At 38.0% G+C, this 12,409-nt stretch overlaps 1 protein-coding gene across 6 annotated transcripts in view; it reads right to left on the bottom strand.

Annotated features, from left to right (window-relative positions):
- znf512b (zinc finger protein 512B) overlaps positions 1–12,409 on the bottom strand; it is an 85,123-nt gene that overhangs the window by 30,053 nt on the left and 42,661 nt on the right. For 3 of the 6 annotated variants that reach the window (XM_017681906.2, XM_017681907.2, XM_017681910.2), the window contains 4 exons: positions 10,712–10,959; positions 7,157–7,228; positions 5,522–5,656; positions 5,293–5,432 (listed from right to left, as the gene is read on the bottom strand). In XM_017681906.2, the coding sequence (XP_017537395.1) occupies positions 5,293–5,432; positions 5,522–5,656; positions 7,157–7,228; positions 10,712–10,959 (595 nt within the window). The remainder of the gene's footprint in view (positions 1–5,292; positions 5,433–5,521; positions 5,657–7,156; positions 7,229–10,711; positions 10,960–12,409) is intronic. The other 3 variants (XM_017681909.2, XM_017681908.2, XM_037541198.1) reach the window with 2 other exon arrangements.

Raw genomic sequence — 12,409 nt, 5'->3', positions numbered from 1 at the left:
GGAGGCAAACCAATGAGGCAAAAAAACATTTCTGACAGCACTGTTGGTATGCCCTGACAGCATTATGATCACTTTGTAGCCTATGTCATACTGGACAGATTGACTGAAATCAACCGACTTAATGTTTGTCACTGAGTGCTTCAGTGTAGGTTAAGGAACAGAAAAAATGTCTAACAAAAGTCTTGTTTCCTTAACCTTTTGCCTCCAAAGCACTGTTTAAAAATTCTGTAGGACATCAGAAAAAATCTAGTTTAAAAGTCTAGTTATAGGAATAAGGGAAGTACAGGACAGGCTCACATAAGCATGTGCAGGTAAAAGAGTCTTCTTACTGGGATAACTGTGTCGAAAATAACCACGGTTGGACAAGGACTTTTTTTTGCTTTACCTTTCTTTTTCATTTATTTTCACAAAACCTTTTCACTTTCTCTATTATATTTGTGACAGTTCCTAACAATTAACAATTGATGTGCATTCCGACTAATTTAAATATTTAAGTATCCTAAAAGTTCATGAAATTGACATAGGGCTGCAGGTTTACCATTTTAGGTGACAGAACTAGTGTTGCACAAAAATATAGCAGCATGCAGAGGAACATGTTTGATCATACAAAAACCATGGGCTGTGGATTGATTATGTAGGCTACCTCTTCAGATAAACTAATAAGCAGCTAACAGAGCTAACAACTGTCACTTGGATGGACTCATTTACTTCTACACAACGTATTTGACAATAGGCCAACATGTTATTTGTCAGAGAAACTTATTTTCATTGCTTCTGCACATTGCTAACTTCAGTTAAAGTAGTTAACCTAGCTGATACAGATAATACACTTTATTACTTCTCAAGCGAATCTGTCTCGTTTCACTGAATTGCTAGCCTGCGTATTTTCTGTCTTCCTGTAATGAAACGTAGTTAATATTCAAATAGTTTTGCTGCACCAATACTGATGACGTACCAGCACTTAAAAGCAATATTAATATTGGTGATGGGGATACTGATACCTATGAATAGGAGTGGGAATCTCTTGGCACCTCATGATTCAATTCGATTACGATTCAGAGGGCCGTGATACGATTATAAACAATTATCGATGCATCTTTTTTTTCTATACAGGATCTCTTTTTTTGTCAATGTGTGACAACTTGGTACTTTTAAAGCAAAGTATTTGTAATGATCTATAATGGATTTACTTACAATATGTTGTATTCATAAATGAAATGGAAGTGTTATGGCAAGTGAACTGGAAGACTCTCATTCGTTGCACGTTTGGAGCACATTATACGCTACTGCCACTCATCTGCGATAAAATGCACTGTTAGGGTGAAATAAGATCCAGTGATAATGGATGTCCATGCAGCATACGTTACAGCCATCCTGCCTGTTTTCTTCAGTGATTTTATAACTCCGGATTTGGTCATGTTGTCAAGGATCACTGTATCATTAAAATATCTGCGAGACGTGACGTGTGCAATACAGCACGAAAGGCCCATTTCTCAACGAGACTGCAGGTAACTTAGCAATAGTCTCTCCTGGCTAGTAGCTACGAAAAGGCAGAGAGAGATTTAGCTAAGACAAACATTTGGAGACTTATTCGCATTTATAAGCACCTTAGTTGGTTTCCTGGAATGTTAAATCTGCAATGAGAGACTAGACTGTCAAACACTAAAAAGTTGTGAAGCAGAAGTCGCTTCTCTTTCGAATTTCCCCATTTCACCTTAAATGGTGCTGCATTTACATTCGGCGCCTCAGTCAGAATTTAAGGTGGAACAGGGAAATTCAAACAAGAAGTTGAAGAACAAGAAGCAATTTCAGCCTTGTAACAGCCAATTGCTGAGAGATTTACATTTCTGGCATTTGGCTGACGCTCTTATCCAGAGCAACTTATAATTTGATTCAGATAGGCCAAAGCGGTGTTAGGAGTCTTGCCCAAGGACTCTTATTGGTATAGTGCAGGATGTTAGCCCAGGTGGGGATTGAATCCCAGCCTACAGTATAGAAGGCATAGGTGTTAACCACTACACTAACCTTATTCGTAGGTCAAAAATATGGCCTTTTAAGGGGTTAACTCAGACTTAGCCAGTTTGCACTGAAGTCCCTGTAAATACTGAGAAGTAAAGTATGCATTAAGCCTGGAACTTTAAGGAGTTAATGTTAGCCCAGGTTGTAATTAAGGGAGTGAGAAGAACTGCTGGCCTTTCAACTGATTTAGCCTTTAGCATAGTTGTCCACTAGCTCCGTCTGCAATGTACCTCCTTTGGTCAGCTGTGTTGCTCAGCAGTGGGGTCGGCGGCCCTGTGCTGCAACCAAGCCAGAAAAAAACGCTGAACGTTACTGCAACTGACACAGTGAATGACGGTGATATTTAGTAGACCTCGTCTGGCGCGAAGCGTGAGTGGCAACTTAGTGTTTTTGGACTGTGGGAAGACATCCGCACAGACAAGGTCACACTGGGCTCTTCTTGATGTGAAGTGACAGCGATACTCACTGCACCACATGTTTTCCTAACCATGGGTATGTTTAATGAGTGACAGAAAATGTAGATTTGACTGAAAATAAAATATTTTAAAAATGTAATCATATAAATATCAAGACTTAAAGGTGAGCTAGATTAAATAGTTAGCATGGGAACTTGGTATCGGCCTATAGTTAAGGCTCAGCTATCGTACTGGAAGGGAAAAAGTTGCACTGACGCATGTCTACTGAATAGCGATATCGGTACTCAAATACTGGCACATTGAACGCTTAATTGAATATTTGTGTACCTGTGCCCATCCTTAGTGTTGATGTTTAATCTCTGTCAAATAGAGAAACATAACAGCATAAAATTTACATAACAACATAAAATTTGTCAGTGTAGTGTATTGTCAACATTATTTAGACCACAAAATTAAAACTAATATAGCAAGTAAGAAAGAATGTTACACAAACATTTGCTTCCAAGGCTATTTTTTATGGCTGCTTAACTTGATGCCTTTATGTCTGAGGCAATGTCCAATTGTATGAGGTCCAATACCACCTGAATCCATTTTGTGTTCTGTGATCTGACAATAATATCTGCCTGCTGCAGTGGCACACAATACCTTCACCCGAGTATGCTCAACTAGTGCAGCTCAGATTTCTAGAACTATCTTATCCATGCAAAGCACAACAAATATGGTGTTAATGTAAGATACCATATCACCCAACTTTTTGAAATGTTGAATTATGTTCATGTGTGGGAAGCAATAGCACTGTCTGTCTATTGTCTGCATGAAGCAAATTAATAAATGAGTGACATTTTTTTTATACGTCTATAAATGTTGAAGTTTTTACTGTCACTGGGGGCTGTTAACGCAGTAATTTGATAAACTGTCACCAGACACAGGTCTAGGTTCAAATTAGGTTTTCAAGATGAATCAGTGCTAAACAAGTGCAAAAGTGATCAAACATGTATAAACAAGGTCAGCCTTCCAGCTCCATCAGTTTCCCCAAATAATCCAAGCAAACAAATGCAGAAAGTGGCCAGCAAACAAGCTCAAATAGAGGCTTGCGTTACAGATATCGTATCAATATCAGTAATAATAATAATACATTTTATTTGACGGTGCCTTTCTGACACTCAAGGTCACCTTACATAAAATGAGACAATAATAATAGTAAATAAACAAGTAAAACAATAAAACACAGTAAAAAACAGAGTAAAAACCAAGAGATAACACTCAAAGTATAAAATAAAATAAAATGAATGAAAATAAAATAAAAATGGATAAAATTAATAAAACAGAGTGATTGGAGTTAGGAGTTATATGCAGATCTAAAGAGATATGTTTTGAGACCCGACTTGAAATGTAAAATAGAGTCAGAGTTCCTTAAGTCAGGAGGTAGAGCATTCCATAGCCTGGGGTCAGAGGTACTAAAGGCCCTACCTCCCATGGTGCTAAGGCATATAGTGGGTACAGACAGGTGGATAGAGGCAGATGATCTCAGTGATCGTGAATGTGAGGTGAGATTAATAAGGTCAGAAATATACAGAGGGGCAAGGTTATGAATTGCTTTGAAAGTAAGGAGTAATATTTTGTATTGTATGCGTTGAGTAACCGGGAGCCAGTGCAGCTGATGCAAAACAGGAGTGATGTGATGGAAAGAAGGAGTTCTTGTAATGATACGTGCAGCAGAGTGTCAATACAGGCAGTTAAATGCAGTATAGGTATCGGCAATCAGGATACCGATACCTGTGACAGATACCATCACACAATTTCTGACAGGTACGTGCGCTGACACTTGGTGCATGTGCACCAGTAGACAGACCATAACAAGACATTGGTGGTAAAATGCTCATGGCAAAATCTGTAATTCACTGAATTTCATGAAAAAGTGATAGTAGAGGGTGATATAATGTTAGTAATTCTTCACAAGCTATTAGATTCATCAATATGTCACAAATATATCAGATAATGCATAACAGACAAACAGTGTAAAACATGCTAACCTTTGCAACGTATGGTTTATTTCAGTAATTCCTGATCTCTGTGTGGTCAGTTGCAGTCTGTGTTAATGTTAATCTAAGTTGTTATCGAGGGAATGAACGTTACAGAGACGTATAGAAAAACAGTCAGTCTCTTGGGGTAATGTTAGCCTTTAATCTTGCTTTAGCCTTTAGCATATCAGCCAGGGCTGTGTGTCCATCAGCTCCGCATGCAGTGCACCTCCACTGATCAGCTGCATTATGCAACACTGGGGTCTTACACCATTTGCTTTATCAAAGCCAAAGAGTGAATCGAATGTGAAACAATTTAGAATTAGTTTTTGTACTTGACAAATTTTCTAGGATCAGGTATTGGTATCAGAGGAGAAAAAAGTGGTATTGGTGCTTCCCAAGTGAAAGTTAACAATATCTCTGCGAATGAGAGTTTTCATAAGCTATAATATTATCTATTGAATATTTATATATATATAGAACAGATGAAAGTGTTGAAAGGAATTAAGATATGCAAGAGCATGCACTGCATATGAGCTATGCTGCAATTTCCTTTGGGAAGATTATCATGTTGCATCTTTGACAAAGTGTCAGTGCCACTGGGCAGAATCACCTCTGTAGATACGATGGCACTGCACCAAACGTAGCAGCAGCACAGAAAGCAGGGCAAGAGGCAGGACAGGCTACTTGATGATTGGACTGCCATTGCCATTGTTTATAGAAACCAACACATATTATTCTGCTATGGCAGAATCAATTTCTGAAGCAAATAGGCCATCTAGCAGTTATAGACAGACATTAGAAACAGCATTCCAGCTGTGTTATTGCCAACTGACCTGATCACTGACCTTTTGACAGATCTCCATGTGCTTCTTGAGGCCAGGGACGGTTTTGCGGGTGACGACAGAGCAAGTGGGGCAACACACCTCACCCCGTTCTGAGATTGTGTGCTGCCAATGAGCTTCAGCAGGGGCTGCTAAGGAGGACAAAAGCAAGACTGATTAAGACTGAAATGACAGTGTCCAAGTGATATTACAAAATTATTACCAATAGAGTTCTCTCTACCTTGAGTATGGGAGGGAGGTTCTCTCCTGGATGGAGCTGTAACTAATTGCTTCCTCTGGGGCTCCTCATTGAACACGGCCCCCTCTGGCCGTTTTGCTCTGCCTGCTTTTAGCTTTTCTTCTACTTTATTCATCCCTGTACATAACACACAGCAGGTGTGGGTGGTTTGACAGAAATATAATGGTATGTTTGTTAAAGGCATTTTCACCATATACAACTCCAATTCCAATGAAGTTGGGACGTTGTGTAAAACATAAATAAAAACAGAATATGAAAAATGATTTGCAAATCCTTTTCAACCTATATTCAATTGAATACACTACAAAGACAAGATATTTAATGTTCAAACAGATAAACATTGTTTTTTGCAAATATTCACTCATTTTGAACTTTGAACATTTTGAGGCCTTTTTTGAATGAAGCTCAAAACCAGACAGCAAATCAGAACAAAGGTCATTTACAACTCTGAGGATTAGGATATATATATATATATATATATATATATATATATATATATATATATATATATATATATATATATATATATATATATTCAGGGAAACATCAAATACAAAAAAATAGGCAAAACAGAACAGCGCTCATTTACATTTCTAAGAAATAAAGTCATATAATAGTCATATATGGTCATATAAAAAGATCATGAGCGGATACAAGAAAAATCAGGAATATGAGCCCCTTGAAAAGAAAAAAGGAAAATCTGAAAAAAATGTTTTTTAAATAAATTCATAAAATGCTATAATGACATAATGGGATATCCAGTTATTGTGTTTATGCAGTTACTATACATTGACTGTTCTTGTTTATAGGCTCTAGAATTGGTCTTTTTTATGATACATGCAGTAGATCAGTGTTTTGTAAATAGTGACAATATTCATAGCACAGAAGTGAATTGTGACATAGTTTATCACAATAACATATCGCCATACTGCCTACCTAAACACAACACCCCATAATCACATGGGAGTTTTAGCAGGGAGACTCTAGAATGTATCAAAAGAAAGACAGCAGGGTAATATCTAAAATGGACTCAAGAGGATATAGGTTTCATCTCAGCTGATGGCTACAGCCATTGTGTGTTTGCACTCAACCCTCACTTACCCTGGGGAAAATGTACATGTAGTTAGTTGGTTTATAACTGGCTTTCAGTGAAAGCAACAGCTAAATCACCATGTATAACTAAAATGGGACATAGTAATGCATAAATGATGCTAAAGAGGTGAAACCTCCCAGATAAACTTAATCACTTTAACTTATTATCCAGACTTTGAGAGGACAGAGTCATACGTGTGAATGAATCTGCTATTGCGGTGTGCTTTGTCCTCTGGCAGTGTGTGTGTGAAAATAACAGGCCCACACCACTCCGACAGGATATGAAACACTTCTCTAATGGTGCTATTAGCACAGAGAGGGCCAATTACAGCAGGGAATAGAAGACTGAGAATTACAACCACATGGCAAAGATGCTTCAATGCCCCAAAGCTAAACTAATTTTAAAGTGATAGAGAGACAGAGAGAGAGAGAGAGAGAGAGAGAGAGAGAGAGAGAGAGTTAGATAGAGAGAGAGAGAGACTTTATGTCAGTGTGCATGTATATGCATGTAACCATGTGTAATACCTTTCAAGCCAAATGTCCCAGAGATGGAGGGCTGCTCCCCAGTGAACTTCTTTGGAGTTTTCTGCTTCCTCCCTAGCTCAAGTGGAGAAGAAAAATAGCAAAAGCTCAAACATCTCACTGACTGAGACACCATGCATGACAATTTGTAATTAACCACCCAGCTGTACAAACTCAATACAGTCTTAAAAGCACACTGTATTAGAGCCTGGCCAGTATATCGACAAGCAGATTATACTGGAAAGTACTGATTCATTAATATATGTGAAAATCCAATCAATAAATCAACAATATTTAGTGGACTGTGTTATACTGTAACAAAAAGATGCCCCTTTATGTGACCACCACTTGATTTTCAGTATTTAAAGGTTATGTACCAGTCAAGTCTTTGTAAGGATTGCTAAAATAGCATCAATCCCTTGATCACTTTTATTAGTTAGAAATATCGGCTTGTGAAAAGAACTAAAATAAAAGAGAAAAAAACAAATGTTTCACCCCTGGTATTAAAATATCTATATAATTTAAGATAAGGACTCTCAATTCCAACCCTGTTGACTGTATGACTATGATGAAATTACAATGTGTACAATGAGAGTGCAATTTACAAATCACGTGAGGTGCAATTTTAATTATGTCATATGATTCAGCATTTTGAAAGTTTTGAATGGGAAAACAGATGTTCTAACCTGGCAGTCTGGCACTCTGTATTAATTTTACAAAATAGAAAATCACAATTTAAATCACAATTGCAAAATTGGTCAGAAAAATTGTAGATATTTTCCCATTAGATGTTTTTGTTCAGCCTTACCGGTGACCCCTTTTCTGTGTTTTCCTTACTCCACACACCTGATCCAGCTCATAAGAAGCTTGTTAATTAGTTAATAGGTTAAACATGTGCACAGTGTGTGGTCACCAGGACTGGGAAGGGCTAGAATCCCCTGATTTAAGACCTTGGATGTTTCTCCAGTTTAAACTGAAGGCATGTAGACAATTGAGGACTCACAATTAGAGTTGGGTCATATGGCAAAAATGTATTACCACGATTCTTCATGTTTTCACCATACACGATAAGATTTTTTCTGACATTTTAAAAATTGCTATCAGAAAGTATGAATATAGTTATTTGCTTTTACCATTTCCCATACTTTGCTGCAGTAAATTCAACAAGACTATTATTCTACTCTCTAGAATGACGTAGTCAAACATCCAGTTGGGAGGTGTTTTTAGTAAGATGTAATGTTTCTTGATAATGACAAATATCATACTGCTGACAATCATGTTTTCAATCAGTTCACAGCTGAGAATCTGATCAGTCAATATTGCATTGTTCAATTAAAACTAGTCAAATTTGTTGCCTTTTTGAGCTTCTTAAAATCAGTATCTGCCCTACTGGCCAAGCCCACAGCATACATGCTTTCAAAGCCTACTACATTTTAATATAGTACACTAAATGATGAAATCACTAGTGTTGTTTGCCATAGGCTCATTGCCTAATGGAGGTAGCATTCTGTCTATCTAATCAGCTACAAAAGCTCCAGTATCATAGTGGATCATATGCAACCACCTGTTCTACCATGTGTTACTCAAGCACGCTGTCATTTATCTCCACTCAGAGGAAACTGACGCAGGCTTTATCTATGAGCCAGGGGAGCAGTCTGCTGATATGTCATTTGTCTCGGCTGCAGCAGGCGTCAGTGAACATGTGTGTGCACGTTTCTGCATTTCGTGCATGCTGTGAAGCCGTTCTTGATCATGACACTGCTGTCACCCACACAGCTGCTCCTGAGCTTCTCTTCAAACCCTGTGCAACATTTTTGACTCAGACACCACTCCACACACACAAACACACACACACATACTGATGCTCTCTGCAGGCTCTGCCATACAGCGACAAACGAGGGGAGTGTGTACCCAAACAAAAGCCATAAATAGCAGGCTCAAAGCATGCGCCATACAGACATCTCATTTGTGTGTGTGTGTGTGTGTAGGGTAGAAAACAAGCTGTCGCCACCAGCAACCACAAAGTAGCTCAATGACCTGCCCTCAAATGGAGAAATGCCGCTGAAATGGTGCTGGCACACAGAGACAGTCAGTCCCTAAAGCACCAGTCCTTTCTTTCTTCCTTTCTTTCTTAAAGTTCTCAATGTTTTTGGTGTGTTGTGCAGTGAGAGACTGAAAGCAAATGAAAAATTCCACAGATTTTTCAAGATCTCTCCTTAATTCAGTCTTTGAGAGCAGTTTGATATGAAACAGTTGACAGTAGAGAAACGATTTCTTTACAAAGGTAGCAATAGGAACCAGGGGGTCACTATGTCTACAACACAAATATAGTAATTTTTATTACTACCCAAAATGATCACTGAACCTGTACAAGGTGATTCAAAAAGATTAATCCAATTTCAAAATGATTTATTTTACTTGTAAATCATTACATAGCAATGCAGTAAACTCAAATGGAGTAAATGAGCATAAAGTTTATTATGTGCTCAATATGAACCTCCTCCAGCTGTATGGACAACATCAATGCCATAGTCAAATTCTTCATACTTCATTGAGCATCTCGGGTGTCACTGCAGGGCTCTTTCAGTGTGATTTCGGAGATAATCCAGTGTTGTGGAACCAACGACAAACACTCTGAGCTGTTGGAGGTTCACTGCGAAAATCACACTGTACAGTTATGATTGATTCACTCTTATTGAAGTGGAGAACACAGAATGCTTTCTGCTCAGGGGTCGCATCTCCTTGCAGACTGAAGGGAGCACCTTCCAGTGACAGTGAGAAACTCTACGACCCCCTCTTCCAGTTGTGATTGGTTCCTAGGCGTCTCACGGTTGTAAAAACATGGCACTTTGAAATAGGATGAATCTTTTTGAATCATCCTGCATTACTGACAATCGAAACATAGTGGTAAATTTAATAAATATATGTATGTATATTTTTTTTCTTGGAGTATTATTTTATTTATTAAAATGCATGTGCAAGACATTTAAAAATGTATTTAGATCAAACTTTCTCAGACCCATAGTCTAACAAAGTCTCAGGCACCAAGTTACTTATTTATTACCATTTCATGTAAAACAAACTTTCTGTAAAGGAGCTTTTAGAGACAGCAAAAGCTTTGAATATTAATACCATCATGAGCAGTTCTGAAATAGTTTAAAGTCTTGGAAAATTTTATAAAATTTAAAATGTGCTACAACGTTTGTACAATATGTTTAATATGTTACATTAAGAAAAAAAAACGTATTTGCACATTAAAGTGTGCAGAAGGGTGGTCTCTGTAGAGTTTGTGTTAGCTTACTTTTCCTTCAAAAAATACAAAAAAAACAACAACAAAAAAGAACATAATTTGACCAGGGGTGCCCAAACATTTGCATATGACTGCGCACTGCAAGCTGAAATCTCAAGTTTGCATTTTGAGTAAGCATGATCACAATAATAACCCAGTGATAAAGGCATCATAAAGTAAGGCTGCTCCACGAATGAGGAACAATATTTGACAGAATAATTATTCCTCCATAAGCAATTTGTAATAGAGTAGTATTGAGGTAACCTTACTATGCTTCATCCTCTCGGGGTCTTCTTCAGGGAAGGGTGGAGGCAGACTTCCTCCCTCACTTTCACTCCCTGTGGTGTTTGAGGGAGGCCCCTGTTGTTGCTGCTGCTGCTGCTTTTGATGGGAGCTGTGCTGCTGCTTCCTGTCAAGCCTATGGGGGGCACACTCCCCGTTCTGTGCAGGCTGGGACACTTCCTGGGTCTTCTTCACCTTGAAGAATACTGGTGAGGGGGGGCTGTTCTCCATAGGCCTGAGGCCAAGGGCAAGGAATACATGCTCTTATTACAGCATACTACTGTACCGCTTAAGGTCAGCAATCCTACTTTACATTACAACTTTTGCAAACTGTGCACTGACCTGACAGCTAGCGAGTACAGTAGCCACAAAGATGTCTGGTTACTGGTAAATTTCACATTACATGTAGTGGTATCTGCTTAGCTAGCTATGTCTTCAGCAGTCACAAGGAAACAAATGTCTATTTGAACCTTTGCTTTCTGAGTCTTTGAAAGAGACTCAATGCCTTTGTTTAGGTTGACAACTTTCAAAAAGGAGGTACTTAAAGGTGCACTGTGTAAGATTTAATGGGGTTAGCAGAAATTGGACTATAATATACAAAACCATGCTTTCATTAGTGTATACTCGCCTGTAGCTATGAAACAATGTGTTTCCATTTTCGTATCTACATCTACAGCAACAGGTCCTCCTCCAATATGTTGTACCTCCATGTTTCTAGTGGAGCTCAGAACAGACAAACCAAGCACTGTCTCAATAGAGTGCCTTTCACATTTTTACACTGAAACGGCAGCTTGAATTTGGAGGCGCTATAGCACTGAGTGGAAGACGCAGAAAGAAGAATCTGTGGTTAATGCTTGTGCTGTTGTGAGAAGTTTGAGAACCCAAATTTTGACAAATGGAGGATCATACTTATTTTTTAGCACAAGAAAAAGCAAAGGGGGATGAATCCTCATTGCCAAAGAAGCAAAAACAAGATAGCCTTGAAAAGGGAGGGGTGAGGGAGTGGTATTCAGCTGATTGCAAATTGAAACCTCATCTCTAGATGCCACTAAATCTTATACACTGCACCTTTAATATGTTCATGGTAAAAGCATGTGTCAGTCTTGTCACACCCTGTGATCGTGTTATAGCCAACTATATTGTGCAAACATGAGAGACCACTCTTCATTCATTTAATATCCAATACAACCAATGAGTACAAGTTAGTCATTTTTCAGATCTTTATAAGGAGATTACATATTAGATATTCCTCTTGCACCAGGAAGAAGTTATCAAACAAAAAAGATTCTGATCTTCTTAAAACATCACACTGATCACCCCTGAAAGATCTAAATATCACTGAATGTCGTCAGGATACTAAAGAGAAGCAGACAATTCAACCAACAAGACTGAACTTTGGAACAGCAAGTCTCCCAAAAACAATAATATCTTTAATAAATTCAAATTGACAAAAAATAATACAGAAAAAATGCATTTTTCTAAAAAAGTTAGGACAGTGTATAAAACGCTAATGAAAACAGAAAGCAATAATAAGTAAATTGTGTTTGACCTGTACTATATTGAAAATGATACAAAAATAGTATTTGATATTTTACATCCTGAACTTCATTGTGTTCTATAAATATACGCTCATTCCATATATGATGCTTGCAATACATCCCAAAAAAGCGTTTTTACCGCTGAAT

Source organism: Pygocentrus nattereri, chromosome 9 (genome assembly GCF_015220715.1).
Source record: "Pygocentrus nattereri isolate fPygNat1 chromosome 9, fPygNat1.pri, whole genome shotgun sequence".
Taxonomy (NCBI): Eukaryota; Metazoa; Chordata; class Actinopteri; order Characiformes; family Serrasalmidae; genus Pygocentrus; species Pygocentrus nattereri.
The sequence above is the reverse complement of the archived record's forward strand: the minus strand, read 5'-3'. Positions and strand labels throughout refer to the sequence as shown.